The 25,014-nt window shown below is 35.8% G+C and overlaps 1 protein-coding gene across 3 annotated transcripts in view; it reads left to right on the forward strand.

Annotated features, from left to right (window-relative positions):
• The window catches only part of CDH18 (cadherin 18, type 2), a 363,385-nt gene that overhangs the window by 77,055 nt on the left and 261,316 nt on the right, over window positions 1-25,014 (forward strand). For all 3 annotated transcript variants that reach the window (XM_011947447.1, XM_011947449.1, XM_011947448.1), the window contains exon 2: window positions 10,144-10,438. In XM_011947447.1, the coding sequence (XP_011802837.1) occupies window positions 10,144-10,438 (295 nt within the window). The remainder of the gene's footprint in view (window positions 1-10,143; window positions 10,439-25,014) is intronic.

The raw sequence follows: 25,014 nt of genomic DNA on the forward strand, positions 1-25,014 counted from the left end.
TTTTAGGTCTAACATTTAAGTCTTTAATCCATCGTGAATTAATTTTTGTATAAGGTGTAAGGAAGGGATCCAGTTTCAGCTTTCTACATATGGCTAGCCAGTTTTCCCAGCATCTTTTATTAAATAGAGAATCCTTTCCCCATTTCTTGTTTTTGTCAGGTTTGTCAAAGATCCAGATGATTGTAGATGTGTAGTGTTATTTCTGAGGGCTCTGTTCTGTTCCATTGGTCTGTATCTCTGTTTTGGTACCAGTAACCAAAGTTACATTTACCATGTTTCCCATCATCCTGAAGCAGCTGAATTGATAGAACGGTGGAATAGCCTTTTGAAGTCACAATTATAACACCAACTAGGTGACAATACTTTGCAGGACTCAGGCAAAGTTATCCAGAAGGCTGTGTATGCTCTGAATCAGCATCCAATATACTGTACTGTTTCTCCCATAGCCAGGATTCATGGGTCCAGGAATCAAGGGGTAAAAGTGGAAGTGGCACCCACACCATCACCTCTAGTGATCCACTAGCAAAATATTTGCTTCCTATTACTGTGATATTACATTCTGCTGACCTAGAGGCCTTAGTTCCAGAGGGAGGAACACTGCCACCAGGAGGTACAGCAACAATTCCATTGAACTAGAAGTTAAGATTGTCACCTGTACACTTTGGGCTCCTCCTACATTTAAGCTAACAAGTTAAGGAGGGAGTTACAGTGTTGGTTGGGGTGATTGACCCAGACTATCAGATGAAATCAGTCCACTACTCCACAATGGAGGTAAAGAACAGTATGCATGGAATACAGGAGATCCATCTGGGTGTCTTAATATTACCGTTCCCTGTGATTAAGGTCAATGGAAACTATAACAGCCCAATCCAGGCAGGACTACAAATGGTCCAGACCCCTCAGGAGTGAAGGTTTGGGTCACTCCACCAGTAAAATATCACGACCTGCTGAGGTGCTTGCTAAAGGCAAAGAAATACAGAATAGGCAGTAGAAGAAAGTAGTCAACTATGACCACGTGACCAGCTGCAGAAATGGGGACTGCGATTGTCATGAGTGTTTCCTCCTTCTTTTGCTAAAAATATGTTTGTACATGTGTACACTTGTATGAAGAAAATATCTTTATTTTATTTCCTTTTCCTTTATCATATGACATAAGATTTATTGACTTCATATCAGCATTTAAGTATTGTTAACTTATGTAATAGTGTTTCGGTTGGGAGTTGGAGTGTTTCTGGTTGTACAAAGGATAGTTGTATTATGTTAGATGTAATTATGACCTTATTATTGTCTTTATTTGAAGATTATGTATGATCTCAGGAGATGTGTGTGGGTTCAGCTTGACAAGGGGTGGACTTGTGATGGTTAATATTGAATGTCAACCTGATTGGATTGAAGGCTAGAAAGTACTGACCCTGGATGTGTCTGTGAGGGTATTGCCAAGGGAGATTAACGTGTGAATCAGCGGGCTAGGGAATGCAGATCCACCCCTAATCTTGTGGACACTATGTAATCAGCTGCCAGCAAATATAAATCAGGCAGAAAAATGTGAAAAGGGGAGACTGGCCTAATCTCCCAGCCTACATCTTTCTCCCTTGCTGGATGCTTCCTGCCCTGGAACCTCGGACTCCAGGGTCTTCAGTTTTGGGACTTGGACTGGCTCTCCTTGCTCCTCAGCTTGCAGACAGCCTATTTTGTGATGTTGTGATCATGTGAGTTAATACTTAATAAACTCCGCTTTATATTTATATAAACTCCCCTTTATATTTATATAATATATAATAATATATAAATATTGTATCTTTATAACATCTATTATATAAATATATATTTATATATTTATTATATAAATACATTTCTATTTATTTAGTATATTTTGATTAATATATATTTATATTAATTAATACATACCCTAATAGTTCTGTCCCTCTAGAGAACACTAACACAGTAGCCTTGAATGAGCTTTTGTATTTCTGTGGTGTCAGTTGTAATAGCTCCCATTTTATTTCTTACCAAGGTTATTTGGATTTTCTCTCTCCTTTTGTTGGTTAATCTTGCTAATGGTCTATCAATTTTATTTATTTCTTCAAAGAAGCAACTTTTTATTTCCTTTTTTTGTATTTTTTGTTTGTTTTTATTTCATTTAGTTCTCCTATGATCTTGGCTATTTCCTTTCTTCTCTTTCTTCTGCTGGGTTCGGGTTTGGTTTGTTCTCATTTCTGTAGTTCCTTAAGGCATGACCTTAGATTGTCAGTTTGTGCTCTTTCAGTCTTTTTGATGTAGATATTTAGGGCTATGAAATTTCCTCTAGGCAGCACCTTTGCTGTATCCCAGAGGTTTTGATAGATTGTGTCATGATCGTTATTCAGTTTGAAGAATTTTTCAATTTCCATCCTTTCGTTTTTGACTCAGTGATCATTCAGGAGCAGGTTATTTAATTTCCATGTATTTGCATGGATTTGAAGGTTCCTTTTGAAGTTGATTTCCAGTTTTATTCCACTGTGCTCTGAGAGAGTGCTTGATATAATTTCAATTTTCTTAAATTTATTGAGGCTCGTTTTGTGGCCTATCATATGGTCTATCTTGGAGAAAGTTCCATGTGCTGTTGAATAGAATGTGTATTCTGCATCTGTTGGATGGAATGTTCTGTATTTATCTGTTAAAGTTCATTTGTTCCAAGGTATAGTTTAAATCCAGTTTCCTTGTTGACTTTGATGCCCTGTCTAGTGCTGTTAGTGGGATATTAAAGCCCCCCACTATTCTTGTCTGTGTCATTTCTTAGGTTTATTAGTAACTGTTTTGTCAATTTGGGAGCTCCAGTGTTAGGTGCGTATATGTTTAAGATTGTGATATTTTCCTGTTGGACAAGGCCTTTTACCATTATATAATGTCCCTCTTTGCCATTTTTAACTGCTGTTGCTTTAAAGTTTGTTTTTCTCTGATATAAGAATAGCCACTCCTGCTCACTTTTGGTGTCCATTTGCATGAAATGTCTTTTTTTCACCCCTTTACTTAAAGTTTATGTGAGTCTTTATGTGTTAGGTGAGTCTCTTGAAGGCAGCAGATACTTTGTTGGTGAATTCTTATCCATTCTGCAGTTCTTTATCTTTTAAGTGGAGCATTTAGGCAATTTACATTCAATGTTAATATTGAGATGTGAGGTACCATTCCATTCATAATGCTATTTGTTGCCTGTGTACCTTGTTTCTTTGTTCTTTTGTTTTGGTTTGGTTTTCAGTTTTTAAATTGTATTTTGTTTTATAGGTCCTGTGAGATTTGTGCTTTAAAGAGGTTCTGTTTTGATGTGTTTTAAGGATTTGTTTCAAGAATTAGAGCTCCTTTTAAGAGTTCTTGTAGTGGTGGCTTGGTAGTGGTGAATTCTCTCAGCATTTGTTTTTATGAAAAAAGCTGTATCTTTCCTTCATATATGATGCTTAGTTTCACTGGATACAAAATTCTTGGCTGATCATTGTTTTGTTTGAGGAAGTTGAAGATAAGGCCCCAATTCCTTCTAGCTTGTAGGGTTTCTGCTGAGAAATCTGCTGTTAATCTGGTAGATTTTACTTTGTAGGATACCTGGTGCTTTTGTCTCATAGCTCTTTAGATTATTTCCTTTGTCTTAACTTTAGATGACCTATGCATTGGCGTAACACATAACAATGTGCCTAGGTGATGATCTTTTGGTGATCATCCCAGGTGTTCTTTGCGCTTATTGCATTTGGATGTCTAGGCCTCCAGCAAAGCCAGGGAGTATTTCCTCGATTAATTTCCCCAAATATGTTTTCCAAACATTTAGATTTCTCTTCTTCCTCAAGAACACTGATTATTCTTAGGTTTGGTCATTTAACATAATCCCTGACTACTCTGAGGCTTTGTTCATATTTTCTTATTCTTTTTTCTATCTTTGTTGGATTGTGTTAATTTGAAGACCTTGTTGGAATTTCTTTCTTCTACTTGTTGAATTCTATTGCTAAGACTTTCCAGGGAATTTTGCATTTCTATCTGTGTCCAATGTTTCCTGAAGTTTTCATTGTTTTTATTTATACTATCTATTTCATTGACTGTTTCTCGCTTACTTCCTGTATCATCTTTTTTTTTTTTTTTCCTTGCATTGGGCTCACCTTTATTTGGGGCCTCCCTGATTAGATTACTAACTAACCTCCTGAATTCCTTTTCAGGTAAATCAGGGATTTCTTCTTGGTTTGCATCCATTGCTGGTGAGCTAGTGTGATGTTTTGGGGTGTTAAAGAGCCTTGTTTTGTCATATTACCAAAGTTGGTTTTCTGGTTTCTTCTCATTTGGATAGGCTATGTCAGAGGGAAGGTCTGAAGGCTGTGGTTCAGATTCTTCTGTCCTATGGGTTGTTTCCTTGGCGTAATGCCCTACCCCTTTTCCTATGGATGTGGCTTCCTGAGAGCTGAGATGTAGTGATCATTGTCTCTTCTGGGTCTAGCCACCCAACAAGTCTACCAGGCTCTGGGCTAATCTGGGTGTTGTCTGCACAGAGTCCTGTGTTGTGAACCATCTGTGGGTCTCTCAGCCGTGGATACCAGCACCAGTTCTGGTGGAGGTGGCAAGGGGGTGAAATGGACCCTGTGAGTGTTCTTAACATTGGTGGTTTAATGCTCTTTTTTGTGTGCTGGTTGGCCTCCTGCCAGGAGATGGTGCTTTCCAGAGAGCATCAGCTGTGGTAGTATAGAGAGGAACCCATGGTGGGTGGGGCCCTACAACTCCCAAAAGTATATGCCCTTTGTCTTCAGTTACCAGGATGGGTAGGGAAGTATCACTGGGTGGGGGCAGGGCTAGGCGTGTCTGAGCTCAGACTTTTCTTGGGCGGGTCTTGCTGCCGCTGCTATGGGGGATGAGGGCAAGATTTCCAGGTCAATGGAGTTATGTACCTAGGAGGATTATGGCTGCCTCTGCCGAGTTGTGCAGGTTGTCAAGAAAGTGGGGGAGAGCCGGGAGTCACAGGCTTCAGCCAGCTCCCACGCAATCTGAAGTGCTGGTCTCACTCCTACCATGGCCCCATAATAGCACCAAGTCTGTTTCCAGGCAATGGGCAAGCAGGCCTGAGAACTTACTCCTGGCTAACCCGCTTCCCAGCTGCAATAGAAAGTAAGGCTTTAGTGCTTCCCCAGTCCGTGGATTCTACCTGCAGGATTTGCATCCTCCCCTTAGTCCAAGCAAGAATGGACACTGCTTCCTCTACCTCTGTATTTTGCTTAGCTTTCTAAATTCACACAGTTCCAGGTAAGATCAGAATCTTCTCCCATAAACTAGACCTTCAGTTTCCCCAGCAGGGGTGTGTATTCAGGGGCGAAGGATCTCCCTTTCCCTCTTTCACAGCCTGGGCACTTACAGTATTTGGGCTGTCTTGGGGGCCCTGCAGAAGCAATCTGCTTCCTTCAGAGGGTCTGTGGGTACTCTCAGGATTCCCGATATTCCTGCAGTCATTCTGGGGCAAAATTCATAATGCGAGCCTCCACATTCTTCTCTGTCCATCTGAGTTATAGCTGCAATCTAGTCCTGGCTCCCATCCACCTTGATGGATTAAATTTTTGAAAATAAAACTTTATTTAACTGTTTAACAAAACGTTTTACACATTTATTGGTGTTTAAATAAAAATTATGGTTAATACATGTCCCTTTTTCACAGAGACTAATATATTATCAGTTAGCATGAGACTGTAACTGCTTAATGTGTTTTATTTCACATCAGTTACTTATTAAGATTTCAATTGATTTTTGTTTCATTTGCTTTAAGAATATAATACATTCTGCAATGAAGGATACATAATACCTCTCAATGACATGTATTCCCTATGTTTTCACATTTCTTTCACATTGTGTCACATAATTTTATGCAAGTTTTGGAGATAATGATCAATCATAGTGGAATTACTATATTTCTGCCTTTATTTTTGGCTTCCACTGAAATATTATAAATATGTTTTCTACTTATAAACAAGTGTATAAATTATGTAGCCCAAAATATTACAGTTTTAAGTCAATCACCTATCTTTTTAACATAGCTTAAAGTCCTAATTAAACTCAACTTTCTAAATGAATGGCTCCACCACCATTTTCTTAACCTTTTAAAGTTGTTCTTCCCTAAGGGATAGAATATGATTTTATTGAGGAACTTTGCGTTAGAGTGAAAGCTATACATTTTTAGGTCCTGATCCTAATGTAGTCCAGGGTGAATAAATAGTTTTCTAGAGTGAACTCATGTGAGTCACATTGACTTTCTAAGTGCCATAGGTTACTACTTAATGCTAAGAAAGTGACAGTTTATTAAGTAATGCTAGAGATTACTAGCATTTTGCTTCACTAGGGTGACTGCATTTTCTTTTTTATTTTTTTCACCCCTCATTCCTTTGCTGTTCTCTAAAGAGCAGTTAATTAACCCTACTTTATTATGTGATGAGATACCCAAAGACTATCTGTTCTTGCTTTAGCACAATATAATGTCTGTCTTTCAGCATGAAAATACAGCCTAGTTTGCAAAATCCCATGGCTCTAAAAGTATAAATAAGGTGTTATATTCAGACCCTGCTATTTGGTATTACTAAACTGAAAAAAAAAAAAAAAAAAAAAGAGCTCCACTGTATATGACTAAAATCAAATTTAGCTTCCAAATATCTTTTCTTATTTCACTGTAAAAAAATCATGGACATCTCTCTTAAGTAGTATAGTGACTAGCTAAGCTTGTAACCTATATTTAACTGGTTACTGAATCACTACCATGTGTATATATGGAGTATTTCTAATTTCCATGCTCTTTTCCAAATTCTTTCATTTGCTGTCTCATTGGTGACCCCACTCAGACATATTTCTATCATCATAATATTCCTAACCAGATTATCTGTATTCAAGAGCTTTTTCTCCATTTCTCAAGTTTTCTATGTCTGCAACTACCCTTACTATTCACATATTTCATTCATTCATCATTTTTTTGGCTTCCAAAAATTAATAAAATACTTCTCTAGAGTGTTAAGACTCATTTATTAAAAAATTCAAGACAAAATAGTCAAGGTTTCTTTCAGGCTCCATTCCTGTTGCAAAATGTATATTACAAACAGAACTGAGATTTGAGAATAGATGGGGTGGAGGAGAGGGAATCTTGAGAGTAAACCATTTTGCTACTTCACAAGTGGTTATCATCATAATCATATAAACTATTAGTCAATCTACTAAATAACTACTACAATGGTTTCCCATTACTGTTATACAGGAATGTGATTATTTCAAGATTTAACCAGGCTGTCCAAGAGACTAAAATTTCATTAATAAAATGTTCATCTACATTATTTAAAAACTCATGCTAAATTCTCAGAAAGCAATGTAATCTAAATACATTTTCATGATATTTTGGTGTAAGTTTCATAATATTTGGTGTAAGGTTATCTAACAATATAAATATTATTGAATTATAATTCACTGATCTTATTACAATATAGATTCAAATTAGTCATGTCTGCAGAAGTATTTATGCTGTTTATTAGGTATTATAAAAACTTTATTAATCATAAAAAGTCTATGTGAATTATAATAATGGTACACATGTGGAGTCAGATTCAAGTCTTAAAACTGATAGCCCTAAAATTACTGAAATTTTTATTTCATATCTGAATTACTAGAATCTATATAGAGTGTATAGTATATATATTTTAATAGATGCTGTAGCTTAAGAACTTTACTATTTCTCTTGTATACTTAAGCCTATTCTTCTTTAAATATACTTAAGTATCTGTAATACGAACCTAACTATACACTTAGTATAATTTTATATTACTACATTTTGTTAGTAATAAAAAAACTAAGTGATATCAAGTAAAGTTCACTGAAAATGTTTTTCATGTGTATATATATATATATATATATAAACACACACACACACACACATACATACATATCCTGAAGATGAATGCCAATTTTCATCATTGTTAAATTTTTAGAAACTGTTAAAAGGCATAACACATTCTGCAAAAGTGTTTTATATAGTTATAAGTACAAAATATAGATTTATAATGTATATATAACAACATAATAATTACCAGACTATCTGACCTTTTATTAGTTTAATGACAGGTATTCTAGAAAAGGTTTTAAAAACATTTGGTAAATGAATTTGTTGATTTACTTTGCTCCATTTTGGTCACAGATTGATGTGAAGTTAGAGAATATGAAATAGGTTGCTCTACTGATAATTTGTGGTTATCTGCTTCATGAAAGATGAATCTTTTCTTCTAGTAACTAAAATGATATGTTAAGAGACATAAATAAATAAACACATTTTCATACATGCATACAATTGTATCACCCAATTCATTCTGCATTCTTCTTTCAGTATCCAGTTTACTAATGAAGTGTGAATCTTTGAAAGCTGTGTATTTTTGATCATTTTTATACAAGATCTAAATAAACATTTTTAAATGGTTTCATTTGTTGAGTCTTACTCTGTGATTCCTTTCAAAATTTTACCCTGGTAATTTTGTACATGTTTTCAAGAAAGAAGTAAAATTATTCCCATACTATCATTTATGTTTCAGTTGCCCCAATTTTCCCAGAAAAAGTCTTTTTCTCATATTGCATTGTCTTTTTCTGTATTTTGTCTTTTCCAAATGTCTTCTGAGAGTTCAGAGACTTTAAAACTCAAAAATGTTCATGTTACTATGGCAAGAAAACTGAAATGCTATGTGAACAAGGTTGTGTTTTTTCAATGTTTCTACGTGTCAGAAATGAGAAAAAGGTAAGTCATTGAGGTTATGTGACCAAAAAGGTTTAATATAAAGGATAACTGTTCAGACCTCTTGGGAGAAACAATCCTTGAAAATATATTTGTGAACTGAGGAAATACTGCTGTTATTTCTAGCTAGAAATATAGCACTGGCACTCATGGAACTATTTAAATGAATTTGGTGTTATAGCAGAATCTTTAGCAAAAACTACATGCAGTTTAAATTACAACAAAGTGTATTATCTTAATATTTCAGGTATTTTTCTTATTGAAGACCTCTTCTCTAATTTATTGTTACTTTTCTAATATCTATTCAAATATATTTGATAATTTTAACTTTAGTAAGTGTAGATTTGTTACTATATTTCAGTTAATTAAAATGAGGCCCTATTTATCAACTGAATATCAACTGCTATTTAAATTTCGAGTTAAAGTTTTATAATCCCTAACTAAAAAAATACTCTATCCCTAAAAAAGTATTTTATTTTATTTTTTTAAATTTTTTTATTATTATTACTTTTGAGATGGAGTCTCGCTCTGTCACCCAGGCTAGAGTGCAGTGGCACGATCTCAGCTCACTGCAAGCTCCGCCTCCCAGGTTCACGCCATTATCCTGCCTAAGCCTCCTGAGTAGCTGGGACTATGGGCACCCACCACCACACCTGACTAACTTTTTGTATTTTTAGTAGAGACGGTGTTTCACCATATTAGCCAGGATGGTCTCAATCTCCTGACCTTGTGATCCTCCTGCCTCGGCCTCCCAAAGTGCTGGGATTACAGGCATGAGCCACCACACCAGGCCAAAAATACTCTATTTTTTAATATTCTATATCAAAGCCCTTTATATTAGAAGTGATTTCATTTTTTTTCTAATTATTAAACACATGACTGTGACTATGACTTAAATATGTGCCTCTTTTGTGAAAATTTTAATAATTGATTTGAACGTCAATTTGTCATACGATATATATTTTTTTCTAGTCATAAAGTTGAAATCAATGTCAAATAATTAAAACAAAATGAAACAAAATATATTATTTTCACAAGTACAGAAGTCAACAATAATCTGGGAATTTATTTTCTCAACTTTATGGCAGTTAGTGGAATGTGGATTTAGTAAAATTACAGGGCTATTTTTGTTTTAATAAATATTGTTTATGGTTTTTTCTTAGCTCAATAACTGGATCTCTTAGACAAACCATGATAGCAATATCCTTACTATTAACCAAGTGAAAAAAAGAAAAAAAAACTGCAGAAAAGTAAATGATAGTAGTAACACACAGCGCACTGTAAAGGGAAGAAAAGTCATAGTCAAACAAAGTAATTATAGGTAGGGAGTTTTCAGAGAACATAATGTGAGGTCGGAATATAAATACATGCTAAATTATTCCATATGTATTTCACAGCTTCACTCCAATTCTGACAAAGGTGATGGATCTGTCAAGTACATCCTTACTGGAGAGGGTGCTGGGACTATATTTATCATTGATGATACCACGGGTGATATCCACTCAACAAAAAGCCTAGACAGAGAGCAGAAGACCCACTATGTGCTTCACGCTCAAGCCATTGACAGACGTACAAACAAACCTCTTGAACCTGAATCTGAGTTCATCATCAAAGTGCAAGACATCAATGACAATGCTCCAAAATTCACAGATGGACCATACATTGTTACTGTGCCTGAAATGTCAGACATGGGTAAGAAAAATCATTTTTATGATTATGCAATTAACATATTTTTGAAAATCCAAAAGTCATCTTTAGAACACCAATTTTTACTTGTATATGTATCTAGAGGGGATACATATACATAAATTCATATAAATATGAAGTTTCAAAATATTTTAGTATTTTTTGAGGCATAAAGTGTTAAAGACTATTGGGTCTGGCAATTATAATATTCATTGAAGTTGATTTCTAATCATGTAAGTGTAGGTAGTAGTTGGATCTCAAGGGGAAAGAAACATACATTTGAAAACACGTGGAATACTTGCTTAATTGATATGTCTCTTCTATGACGTGAATTATATGTGTATATTGTTAAGAACATACCAGCACGTTCAGTTTGATTATTAGCACAGAAGAAAGATTCTAGAATGTCTGAAATTTTTGTCTCCAGGTCTTTTGAGCTTTCAGTGTATGACCAAATTATACCATTAATAGTTGTTGCTACATTAATCAATAAAACTTTTTTCAAATATTCCTAAGCATTTACATGCCTTATTTATTTAAAAATATATGACAGCCCTGTGAAGTATTTTGAAAATCATTTTCAAGATGTGTAAACTGGCATAAAGTATTTAAGTTACTTTTGCAAATTCACGTATTTAGAAATAGCCAAGTAGGCATTATTCCAGGTTCAGCTGAATTCAAAGCCTACACTGCAGCCAGTATAATCATGATCCAGAGCTTGAGTCACCCTGATGATCTGGGGCTTTTTCACCACTCACTGGTTTCTGTGGTGTAGCTATTTGAATTTATTTTTGTTTATTTTTCATTTCATGGGATGATTTTTTTTTAAGTTTAAAATGGTTCTTCTGTGATAATACTTTTTGACTATTTTTATGAGACTCTAAGCTTTGTAACACATTTATTGAGTAAAGATTTCATATATTTAATTTTCTGCATATGTATGAGTATTGTTTTAGATTAAGGTTCTTATAGTTACTTAGTTACTAATCAAATCAGTCTGTGAATTTGATATATATATATGTGTGTATATATATATGTATGTGTGTGTGTGTATATATATTCTTTTTAGTGGAAGATGGCAGCATCTTTCCTCTCAACTCCAGATTCCGGTGTATGTTAGTCTTCTTGAGCTAGGCGGGTAGCTCCTGCAGTCACTGTAGGAGCAGGTAAGGAAGAGACAGTGAGGTCTTCTTTATAGCTGAAGTCTCAGGGGAGAAAGCAATTGCCAAACTCGTTCCCTCTGGACCACAGCAGAAAACAGGAACCAGCCTGCAGGAGCCTAAGAGAGGCCCAGAATATTGATCCCCAAGGAGAGTCGAGGGGGAATTAAAGGCTTCAGCATGATTAACTCTGGTGGGTGAGAGTTTGCTGGGGAACTCAAGGACAGAATTCTCTCTGCCACATCAAGGAATTGATGCCCACAAAACTAATCTCCTCTGCCTTAGGAAGGCAAAGAGCTCTATGGTGCTCCCACCTGTGAGAGTGCTCCTGGTGAGCTATTTCCAAGACAAGTAAGGGTCCCAAGGAGCACAAAGGAAGCTGTCATAACCACAGGGGGTAAAGCACTAGAGAGAAAAACAGGCAGAGCAGCAATTACCCAGAAAGACAGTACACTAAACAGTAGTCAGTACGAGCATTGGAGGGTTTTTACGGACGCCACAAACAGATTTCTGTGACTCAAAGCCTTTTGCTTTAAACAAATAAGTAAATAACAACAATAAAGAAGATCAATATATGGATTGAAGGTATGAATGGTAACTGATTAGACCTGAATTATTGTCCTGGTACCTAAAATCATAACTGACTGAAAGAAGTAGCTAATAGCCATGGAAACAAACATAAAATTGTGGATATTGTGGGAAAAAGAAAGCAGATTTAGAGAACATATTCATTAGACCTAGCATGTGAATAACATGTGTTCTTGGAGAAAAATAAAGAGCAAGTGGAGGAAAGGAGCAATCATGATTTTTCTTGAAGTGAATAATATACTGACCCTATAAGTTTAGTTGACTTTCCAAGTTCCAGGAAGACTTAATAAAATAAGAATCAAACATAGGAAAATCCTGTTAAAGTTTTAAAGCCTAATAAAAAAGAGAAAATTTTTAAAACATTCAGATTTTTTAAAATTAGCTATGAATAAAAATTAATATGCTACCCTCACATTTATTACATGAAATAGAGGAATCTGATAGAGAGTTAAGTCCCATTTACAGCCTACAGAGGAAACACCAAAGCCCCAAATCTATTGTTCAGAGAAATATGATCCATCAGCTAGGGCAAAATAAATATTTGGAGAAGGATCTGGAAGGTCTATTATTCTCCTACCTAATTTAGAAAAACATTTGAGAAAATAGTTGAAATTAAAAATAGTTGAAATAAATCAGAACAGAGATCTAAAAGTCAAGGAAAATTACAAAGAGGAAAAATGTTATCAGCTTTTGGAACTCTGGAATAGGTGTGTGTGTGTGCGTGTGTGTGTGTGTGTACACTGAGTTAATACGAATGGATATTTTTGAAATACTGTCAAAGGATGCCACATAATCTATGTGAGAATCATGAGACATAAAGTAATTTTTGCAGAAAAGACTGAGTTGAGGACTCGGGAACAAGTCAAAGTCCTCATCTGGGGTTTGGGAAGAAAGATGGGAATGGTGAAAAGTTAATATTCTTAAGTTCTTTTACTGAGATGAGTATGGTTGAGGGACAAAAATTTAATATCTGAAAGTAGTATAGAAAAAGGACAAGATAGAGTAAGTTTCAACTCTCTGTACTACTGTGGTTTCAGGCAAGATTCTATTGAGTTATTTTACGGGAAACCTTAAGCTGAATATTGGAAATTATATTTTGTCAGTAAGTTTTTGTGTGCATGTGTATATACGCACATTACTCTAGGAAAACAAATACATACAATTCATGATAATAACATATAACACATATTGTAACATGAATGCATAGAGCATGATACGAAAGTGGAGGGAAAAATTCACTTTACATTGTGTTGTTAAGAATGGGTGATATTTTCATTAACTATAACTCTGATTTTTTTTTTTTTTGAGTCAGAGTCTCGCTCCACCACCCAGGCTGGAGCGCAGCGGCATGATCTTGGCTTACTTCAACCTCTGCCTCCCATGTTCAAGCAATTCTCAAGTGTCAGCCTCCCAAGTAGCTGGGATTACAGGCACGTTCCATCAGGCCCAGCTAAAGTTTGTAATTTCAGTAGAGGCAGGGTCTTGCCATGTTGGCCGGATGGTCTTGAACTCTTGCTCTCAAATGATTGGCCCTTCTGGGCTTCCCAAAGTGCTGGGATTTGAGGTGTGAGCCACTGTGCCTGACCAACTCTGATTTTAGAAACCAAAAGTTGATGATATTATAGGGCAAAGATCTGCAGACAATGGCAGGGGGAACAAATCTGTCCTGTTCCCTGTTTTTGTGCGTTTACTGAAACACAGCTACACTCATTTACTTGAAGATTGTCCGCGGTAGTTCTGGCACTGCAATGGCAGAGCTGGGTGGTTGGGATGAAGGTCATATCACTGGCCCACAATGCCCAAAATATTTATGGTGTTTTCTTTTATTTAAAAAAAAAAAATGAGTTTGCCAGTCTTCATTGTAAGCTATTATAGGGAGATCAGAGGCAAGGAACAATTAGAGGATGGTGTCATAGTTCTGATACACAAGGTATCTGCTGATCTATAGCAGTTAGTGTTCTGCCAGCCCTACTGGACTATATACGTATACACAGAAATGTGGCACTCGTTACAAATATATGGGATCATGCTTCTTCCCTTTGGGTGGATACTGTTCGTTATCTAATGAATATCCAGGCTTCCCTTCTGTGATACTAAGATAGCCCAGTTTTGTTAGAGAATGTAGATGTGTTGCAGAATACGCATGTACATGCACAGAAAATCTCTGAAGGAAATAGACACACGTTGTTGAAAGTTTACTTCTAAACACTATGGGTGGCTTTATTTGGTATGAAATGAAAAAGTGGTTCTAAAGTTTTAATAAAAATCCTTTTTATAACACTAACACTTAAAATATACTGGTTTCTAATGCTAACTAACAACGAATAATAACATAAATAGGTGACAAAATTTTTATCAACATATGGTGCCTGATAAAATTACTTGTTTTTTTTTTTTTACCATATACTCATTAATTCAGTTTTGAATCATTAAAAAAACTCTCTCCGTATATTTATTCAATTCTTTCTTGAGTGAGAGAGAGTAAATGCATTTTATGTGCTGAGAGCTGTGATACTGGCTGGTAATATAATGGTTAATAAAACAAGACCACTACCTTTGAGCAAACTGCAGACTTACAAATAGAAAATTCCAATATGATGTCTGATAAGCACCAAAATAGGGGAACCATAGAGTTGGACAGGGAGCCCCACTTGTGGATGACAGAAGACATCCTCAGCGAATCTTAAATAATGCATAATGGTTTATCAGGTAGAAAAGGAAAAATAGATGGACATTTGACATACAGGATAAAATGATTTTCAAAAATACTATTTTCTTCCTGGTGAGTTTATAGTCCAGCTTGGGCTGTGTGTGTGTGTGTGTGTGTGTGTGTACCCGTGTGTGCGTTTGTGTGTTTTGGGGAAATAAACAGGAAGATCATTCAAATAATAAATTTTCTATATAGCTTTGCAAATATGTTACGAGAATACAGAAAAGGCAATACCAGAGACTTCCTTGGTGTGCAAGATTTTATCAGATTATTGTTTCTTGCATCTCTCGCTAAGTAATGGTTATAGAGCCAAAGTAATTGCAGTGCGCTATATTGCCAGTGAGAAAAGCGTAATGTTGTTGTGTATTTCTTGTCGGCGGGCAATAATCTGCCGACAAAGTCTGAGACATTTTGGATGGCTCAATACAGAAAGTTGCAAAAATAGACTGGATTCTAAAGCATGTTTTAACGTAAGATTTGTATGTATTTTTTGATCTACACGATATAACTTCACCAATTACCTAAGGAATCATATTCTCCTAGGAACAGGTTTTTCAGTCTTTCCGCTATTGACATTTTGGACCGGATAGTTCTTTGTGGTGAGGGTCTTCCCTGTGCCTTGTAGGGTGTCTAGTAACACTCCTGTCCTCTACCCAGTAAATGCGGCAGTGTTCCTCCCACTACCACAAAGTGGCGATGTCTTCAGACGTTGCCAAATGTCCTCTGGGTGACAAAATTGCTCTGAGTTAAAAACTACTGCCCTAGGGAACATGCAATATAAAGAATTAAAAATGTCAAAGTAGAAACAGAAATTCAATAACATATTTATTAAATGGATAATCCTGTCCAGAGAGACTCTCGTAGTGCCAGAATGCTCATGCCATGTACTTTAAAACAAAAGTATGTTCTATCCGGCTAAGGAAGCAATTGCAGTGTTTAAATATTAATTGTCATCTTGAAGTGCACAGTATTATGACAACACTGAGGAAAGTCGTGGAATAAAATGAGGTTATTTGCACCCACAGAAGGAAGAGTAATGACGTGGCTACTTGGGAACCATGAGGTTCTCATTTAAAAAAAAATTAATATATGTATATATGTATATATATACACATACACACACACATACATACTGTATAGCCTTCATTTAGAAGACCCCTTGAATTATGTTTGGTTCCTAGTAAGGTACTGGCTGTCATATGTGTGTGTGTGTGTATGTGTGTGTGATATATATGACATATAGACATATGTGACATATACATATACACATGTGACATATACATATATACATACATGACATACATATACATGTATACATACATTAAATATTTAGATAAGCATATATACATCCACTGTATATACTTATCTAAATAATTTCAACAGAGTAAACACATGTGAACAGAATGGCATTATAATATTATTGAGGGCAAATGTAACCTGGATTAATCCATAATAGATGTACATATTTGATCAATGCAAATTTGAGACTTTAAATTTTCCTTTTTTTGTGATATACAGTACATTATCACATCAGCCTTGATCTTTACCACCTTCTATCAATTATTTTATGGAATTACTTCTTTAATTCCTTTCTCTACAGTTACATTACATGTCTAAGTTATATAGTCTTCAGAATTGACAATTAAAATATGAGATGATGAGTTAATGTGTTTATCACAACATGAAGATGAAAATGACCATGAGATGAAATGATACCTGGTTTTTGAGTCAGGAGTCAAGTGAATGTTTTTAGAAATTAAGATGAATAAAATTGTATTTGTAAATGGCATTACACTTTCAAATGAAAAGCATATCATAACTGACTGAGAAATTTAGCAATAATATAAGGACATAAAATTGGCAATAAAAAGCTGGTAAAGGTGTTTGTCTTAATTGTGCATATCATATCTCTTTTATTTAAAACAGGAATAATTTTTATCTCTTCTCTTTTTATGGAGACATCCTAAAGTTTCTGCAATTATAGTCTTGCTTTCACCTAGAATGAGTTTCTATAATTGTATTAACTGAAATTTGTTTCTATTGCAGTCATTTTTTTTTTAATGTTTTAAATCTAGAAGTTATTTCAAAAAAAATCTTATACCAGATCACAATGTAGTTTGGCAGAACATAAACTTTACTATTTTCTTTTTCAAATATACATTTCTATATGAAAATGTACAAACTTTTAGCTCTTCTGTATATTAGTAAAATATACTTATCATTAAATACCATTTAAAAGCATTTAACAGGTTGTAATAGGTTATGTAACTAGTAATTTTTAATGTATAAGAGAGAATAAAATATTGTATTTTAAGAGAATTATGAGTATACATTTAATAAATTTTAGGTTCAATATAGTAAACTTATTTTTGCAGCTTCAAAAAGGAGATTGTTTTACTGCAAAGTTCCTTTTCCTTGGAAATGCATTGAAACATCTCTAATCTTTTTCATGTCTTCTTTTTTCACCTCCATCTCTAAGGCCCCAGGCTGTTCCATTTGCAGCTGTGTTTCTTGTTGCAGAGCAACAAGAAGAAACACCAGCTGTGCTGACTTTATTGTGCTTCTTGTTGGAGAGCTGATTTAGTTCTGCCCAAATATCTTGGGATGTTCACCCTGGACCCCTGCCAAGATTCTAGTAGCCATTTAAAAATCATTACCCTGGGGCATAATGTTCGGAATGGGATCATTTCAAGAAAGTACAGCCAGCTCTCTAATTCTGCAGGGAACATTGCAGTACTCGTGAAGAGACACATTGGACAACTGACAAATCAGAAAGTAGACAAAATTTTGCAAGTTTCATAATTTTCTTCTTTATTTACATAAGTATTCTTCTATGTAAGTTGGCTTTTGTTTCATACAAATCAACCCATCCACAATTTAGTGGCCACAAGCAATATTCTATTTGCTTATAATTTGGTGGGCCAGGCTGCTCTTCTGCCAGGGTCATACATTGCGCTGTAGTCATCCCGAGCGGAGCTGGTGTCTCCGTCACCTGCAGTGGTGGATGCTGGTTATCAGCTGGTTTTTCTGGGGTCTCAGCTGGGTGGCTTGTCTCTGATCCATGGTATCTCATCCTCCAGTTAGGGGCCTGCTTCGTGTGCATTCTTAGGTCGGTAGTTCAAGAGGATAAGAGCCAAAATATTAAGGGTTTTAGAGAGGGGGCTCAGAAGTTCTTTTTTTCCACTTTTGCTGCATTCTGTTGTATCCCTTCAGTTGAAGGAAGATATTCTGTAAATATTTATGGAACAAGTACATGATGTTCCTTTCCACCTACAATTACATCTAGAGGAAAGATTTTGTGGAAATATTGACTCTTAATTTTTGGAACATAATTGTTCCAATATCTGGTAAAATTGCATTATTATTTCATTGGGTAAAGATTCTTTTTATTTTTTTTTTATATATATCCTTAACTTTGTTGTTGTAAATTAAAGAAAGGCCCAATAAACAAACGTAGTTTTTAACTCTTATTCAGTGATTGATGTGATTTACTAGATTGCATTTTACACTTCAAGTGATTCCTGAGCCTTTCCATTTACTTTTTTTTAACTTATATGTTAAGTTCAGCAATATATGTACAGGATGTGCAAGTTTGTTACACAGGTAAACATGTGTCATGGGGTTTGTTGTATAGATCATTTCATCACCCAGGTATCAAACCTAGTATCTATTAGTTATTCTTCCTGATCCTCTCCCTCTTCCCATCCTCTGCCCATTGGTAGGCCCCAGTGTACACAGTTATCCTCTTACCACTTACTTTTTATGAATGTGAATGTAGACCAGACTTGGAATTTCCTAATAAAACTGGTCATTTCACAAGATAAAATACTTGACTAGAAGATATCTATTTTTCTGCATAAATTGGACCACATTCATACAGATTTAATTGGTACATCATGTTTTAAAAAATATGATAGCCAAAGAATGACTTTCTTATTTATAGTCCTCGATGTAGAAAACTGAAACACAAAACAAACCCGTCAGAGGTTCTTGACAGTTTAAAGAAGCAGGTTATGTGTAGGTAATTCTAAAAAATATAATAAGTGAAATTATTACAGTGGTCAATGGATCATTGAGGTATATAATTTGGCTTTGGAATGTAGCACTTCTCTTGAAGTAGAGAATGTCTTTTTTTCAGAAAATAAACATAACAAAGTATTTACTACAATTGATCTTAGAGCAACCTTGGCTTATTATTTTAACAATTCTCACCTTTAATTATAAGTTACTTTGAAATCATCTGATACTATACTGGTCTGTAGGTCCCTTAAAAATATATTTTAAAAATCTCAGTATCATGTACACCTAACACAGTGTCTAAAACTAAATAGGTAATAAATAAAATATGTATAGAATGAGTAAACACAGATTATATACATTTTCACAGAGACTGAAAGCCATTATTAAATGTGACATTTTTCCTATATTTATCATACTCATTCATGAATCAGTTTTCTCATTAGAATCATTCTTATTAATTACATAAATTGACTGGAATGTCACACATATAGATCTTAATAAAAACAATTTATGTTGTTTCCTTCTTACTGAGGAAATAGAATAAAGCAGTAATCTCAAAATTGACACTTGTCATAATTCAAGTGTCACTAAACATACTAATCAGTCTATGTTAGTGTCCCTATATTTTAATCAAAGCATATGAATTAAAATTGTTTGTATCATTTTATAAGTTGAAAAATATTTTAAGCAAAAGCTGAAATTATGGTATTATGACATATACTGAAATTTTATTTTATTTAAACAAGCGGGATATGTGATAATCACCCTCACTTTTAATTGAACGTGATTTCTAATTCTGTTTGGATAATTTTTTTTGGGGGGGGGCACATAATTTTGGATAGTTTTGTCCATTTCCTAGGAGTCAGGTGTTCAGTGAATGTTCAGTGATCAGGCACAGAGAGAAAGCTCAACGTCAGAGATGTGGAGTAGGCCCAGTGGTTAGATAAGGAGTGAAGGCACCAAGATCATATCTGAAAATAACACACACATACAAAATGACTAGGTTTAGTGTGAAGGCATAGTGACCAGGCATAGAGTGAAAATGACACAGCAGTCAGATATAAACATTGCAGTCAGGTATAGCTGGAAGGTGCAATGGTCAGGAATAGATAGAAGGCAAAATGATCAGGTTTAGAGAGAAAGCACAGCATCAGATATAGTGAGAAGATACAGCAATTGGGTATAGAATGAATGCACAGTGATTGGGTGTAGAGAAAGTCACCATGATCAGATAGAGAGTAAATGCACAAGGGTCAGGTATAGAGGGGAGACACAGCAATTGGATGTAGAAACAAAACACTGTGAAGGTAGAAGGCGAGGGCACATCACTTAGAGAGAAGGCCCAGTGTGGAAGAAGACTGGCCGTGCCATCACGGGTCTCTACTGCTTTCTGCCAGACTTCCATTTCCCACTGGTTTTCGGTGATCCGTCCTTGATCATCATAAATTCATTCTCTTTGTCATAATGGCACATCTTCTTGAAATCCTCTGAGTTTCTCTCAGTCAATTTCACTTCCCCTTTTAATATATAGAAACATTTTCTTGTACTCATACTCTGGCAAGGAGAAAACTTTGAAATCTTGTTTGGATATTATTGTCCTGTACAAGCTAAAGGGCCAATTTCAGTCTTCCACTACTGTGCCACACAGAAACACCATGAAATATTGTGGAAGTTGCCACCTTTCATAAAGGGGTGCTACTCTCCAAGTTTATCACAACAGTCCGTGTAGATACCAAGAAACAAGCACCCTTACACGTAGAAGCAAATGTGATGGCTTTTGTTATATGCAACTGTTTGTGGTAATTTATTATGTAGTATAGAAAACAAACACATATACAAAAAACCACAAAAATCTAAATATGCAACAATAAGCAATGTGGAATATAAGATAGCTACAGAGATTATATTAAACATCTATTATTTTAATTATATTTATTATATAAGTATATATTATAAAAGAAGAGATCAAAGTATTTGTTCTTTGTCTTTCAAGATCAGTAATTTACTAGATTATTACTCTGTAGTGATTCTTCTGTGTCATATCTCCCTCATATGTGAAGCTGTCTGTATTTTTTTATTTTTCTGAGACAATATCTTACTCTGTCCCCCAGGTTAGCTAGAGTGCAGTGGAATGATTATGACTCACTGCAGCCTTGATCTCCCAGGCTCAAGTGATCCTCCCACTCCAGCCTCCCACCTAAAGGCGTGTACTACCATGCCCAGTTAATTGTTGTATTTTTATTAGAGACAGGGTTTCACAATGTTGCCCACATTGAACAAAAGTTTAATTGTTACGTTCAAGTGTTCTTTATTAGGGGATTTTGAATTCTTGTGTTGTATCTTAATATAAATTTTCTGGTCCATTATTTCCAGTGCTTTATTCAGAGATACCAACATAAATTGTTCACTTAATTTTCATAGTTGTCATAAATACTCAAATCGTAAATGTCTCATCCAATTATTTCTAAAATTCTTTTAATTCCTTCCTCCAATTAAGTTACCTGAATTTTCAAAAAAATAGTATTTTACATAATTGTCATGTAGATATCCATGACAAAATATTGGGTGGGGTAAAAATGCATAGTGTTTTGTTTGCTGTATGTATATATGTATAAAATTATAGCCCTTTGAATGAACAGAGATAGAGTTATACAAAGGTATACAAGACAATGTTAAGGTTGCTTTCCTTATGAGAAATAGCACTGGACTTGTGTTTATTTTTCTTACCAAGTATAGGTGTGACTTCTCTAACTTAAAATATCCGATATAATCAATACATTTAACAAAAAGAGATTGAATGGGAGTGGTTCCCTACTGTCTTTTCAGCAAAGAGATATAATAGCAGCACTTAGGTTGTACCTGCTTTATAACTAAAAATACACTTGGAATCAGATTCCATAAAGCAACCACTGAGACTGCAGTTGACAGTGACATAAAGAACCTGGTGATTCCAAGTGACATTTCATGAACTCTGTTCCACCATGTTTAATTTTCTGTCTTAAATATACATTTATATAATGTAGTGAGCCAATGATATTCTACTGTCTATACTTTTATTTATCTGGTTAGATGCTTTGCAAACATTCACCTGTGTTATGGAGGGTAGTGACTCAGCAACATTTGCCTCCGAGGGAGGAAAGCTTGCAACAAAGCCACACCAGCCCAACCACATTTCAGAGTATGTGAGTGAGAAATCAACTTTTATTGCTTAAAGACTCTAAAATTTAGTGTTTGTTTGTTATTGCAATATAACTTACTCTTAGATATATCTTTCTGATATATCACCTCTTTGACATGTCAGAGACCATATACCAAAAAGAAACCATAAATATTTCAAAAAGAAACCATAATAATAAGATAGGGTACCAAGAGTGGATAAGAGATTCCAAAAATTCCTAGAGCACTGAAGACACTGAAATTGGATTAATGGGCAGGAGTGGATGGCGTGGGGAGATAGATCAAATGTATAGCCCTAAACATTAAAGGAGAACATTATCTTGTCCAAGAAAGTCCTTGTAAATACAAGATACGGAGATGAAACTGGGAAAGTTACCTGGACAACTTATTAAATTGAAGCTTTCGAAACAAGAAAGAGTTTTTTTGTTTGTTTGTTTTTTGTTTTTTGTTTTTAATCTCTTCTGTGCAATCCAAGAAACTATATTTTTGTTCTACCATAAGGCCTTTAGTGAATTTTTCTGAGGATGAATCAAAAAAGGAATATTGTGACACAAGAATTAACTTCCAGTAAACCAAAACGTCCACATCACAGGGGAACAAAAACAAAATAAAATAAAACAGCTCTTGTCAATAGACAAATATCACAATTCACCTCTTCTGATGCAAGTTACTCCTGCTTTGGAAACAGAAGAGAACTCAACCAGCTTAGAAAGAATATCAATGCATTCCAGCCACGATTACTAAGAGGTAGCATTCCAGTTGGGAGGGGAAAACATCAAGTCAGTTTTTAAATGATAATGTGCTATTATCTTTCAATCAACCAGCTGTTTGTTTTTTTTTTTCTTTCATTTTTTTTTTTGGAAATAAAGCAACAACACAAAAGACAAGGATTAAAATGAACAAACAGAAAATTTTGTTGCATTCATTAAACAAGAACAGCATGAAGTTGATGCAGGACTTTTCTCGCCCCCTTTGCTGGACTTGCAGCAGGGGTCGCCCCATCTGCTTAGCCCACTGCACTCAGCCCCTGGCAGGAGGGAGCATGTAAGCGAGGAAGTATGGGGTCTAGCCAACTGCTTTGAGCATCAACACAGGAACAAGCTCTGTGTGAGGCTGCAGTCAGATCAGGTGTGTCACCCTGAGGGGAATTTGATGATGCCCAGGCAGTGGTGCTTGTGACCCCCAAACCCCAGAGGGGTTTTTACAGTGTGCTAATTGGCTGCCTGCTGTCCAATGGAAAGAGACATGTTAGCATCTCAGCCTTTTGCCCTGCTCTGGCACATGACTCCAGGACTCTCATGGCTCTGAGACTGACTTGGACTTGCCGTTGCTTCTGTCATGTGAGGCAGCTGCCCTCCATTGGCAAGGTCAGAGGGCCAGTGCTATAGACTTTCTGGGCACCTTCATTCAGTGGGTCTCGCGCTCTTGTCCCACATCCAAGAAGAATGAGGTCACACTGATAGTTGAAGGGTAGTGAAGGCAGAGAATTTTATTGAGTGACCAAGCAGCTCTCAGCGGAGAGGGGATGGGAGGGTTGGCTTGTGTCTCCTGAAGTCAGGTCATCTCTCTGTGTGGCTGAGTCCACAGTTTTTGTAGGCATAGGTTAAAGAAGTGTGTACTGATCCATTCATGGGTTTGGAAAAAAGGTTAAAACAAAGGGACCAGTCAAAGGTGGGAACAGTGTAAAAACAATTAGGAAAGGGTAGACATATGTAAAATAGGTGAAGGGTGAATCTCAATCAAAGGAAAGCACTACAAAGAGGAAGACAGATTCTTAATCTGGTCTGTGAATTTGACTTGTAGCTTGGTCTTCATGCTTTAAACTGTCTTTGGCTTGAAGATGAGGTTTCATGGGATACCCGCCCCTGGTCTACCTAGGATTTCTTTGTTTCCTGCCTCTGTCATTTCCTCCTCTGAAGAGGTGCATGTAACTGCCGTTGGAATAGGGATCATGACCGATATTAGCTACTTCCTGCTGATAGGGTATGCTGTTTTGGGAAAACGGAACTCAGATTCCCCTCAAGAGGCCTATCTGAGTGTTCTCTGGTTGCATGACCACTTAAAGTTTGACAGCCTGTAGGTGAGAAGAACAAGTTTTACAAGGTTAAGTATGCATGGATCAAATATTAACTCCTCACACAAAAAGGAGTTAAAAGGAAAGAATCTAGTGCCCAAGATAACAGATATAAGAGATTAAATATAATAATCATCCTGAAAACAATATTGTGCCCCAAGCTGTTTCACCCTGGTGAAAGAAATTAAATCTTAGATAGGAGCAATTAAACTTTACAAGAGATAATTGTTTAAGGAAGTAGATATTCCCATTGGTGTTCAGGATTAAGGAGTCCTTCATAAAGATACCTTATGTGCTTAATTACGATAAAGGCTAAACAAGAAATGCTTGATTTTGATGATATAACTGTGTCACAGATTTTTTTATTTTTTATTTCTTTATTTTTTTGAGATAGTGTCTCCCTCTGTCACCTAGACTGGAGTGCAGTGGCATGATCATAGCCCACTGCAACCTTGAACTCCTGGGCTCAAGACCCTCCTGCCTCAGCCTCCTGATTAACTGGTACTACAGGTGTGTACCACCACATCTGTATAATTTTTTATTTTAAAAACTTTCTTTTTTTGGCTGGGTGCGGTGGTTCGCACCTGTAATCACAGCACTTTGGGAGGCTGAGGCGGGTGGATCGTGAGGTCAGGAGATCGAGACCATCCTGGCTAACACAGTGAAACCCCGACTCTACCAAAAATACAAAACCTTAGCCAGGCGTGGTGGTGGGCACCTGTAGTCCCAGCTACTTGGGAAGCTGAGGCAGGAGAATGGTGCGAACCTGGGAGGCGGAGCTTGCAGTGAGTTGAGATTGTACCACTGCACTCCAGCCTGGGTGACAGAGCGAGACTCCATCTCAATTTTTTTT

This window comes from Colobus angolensis, unplaced genomic scaffold (genome assembly GCF_000951035.1).
Source record: "Colobus angolensis palliatus isolate OR3802 unplaced genomic scaffold, Cang.pa_1.0 Scaffold266, whole genome shotgun sequence".
NCBI classification, from domain to species: domain Eukaryota; kingdom Metazoa; phylum Chordata; class Mammalia; order Primates; family Cercopithecidae; genus Colobus; species Colobus angolensis.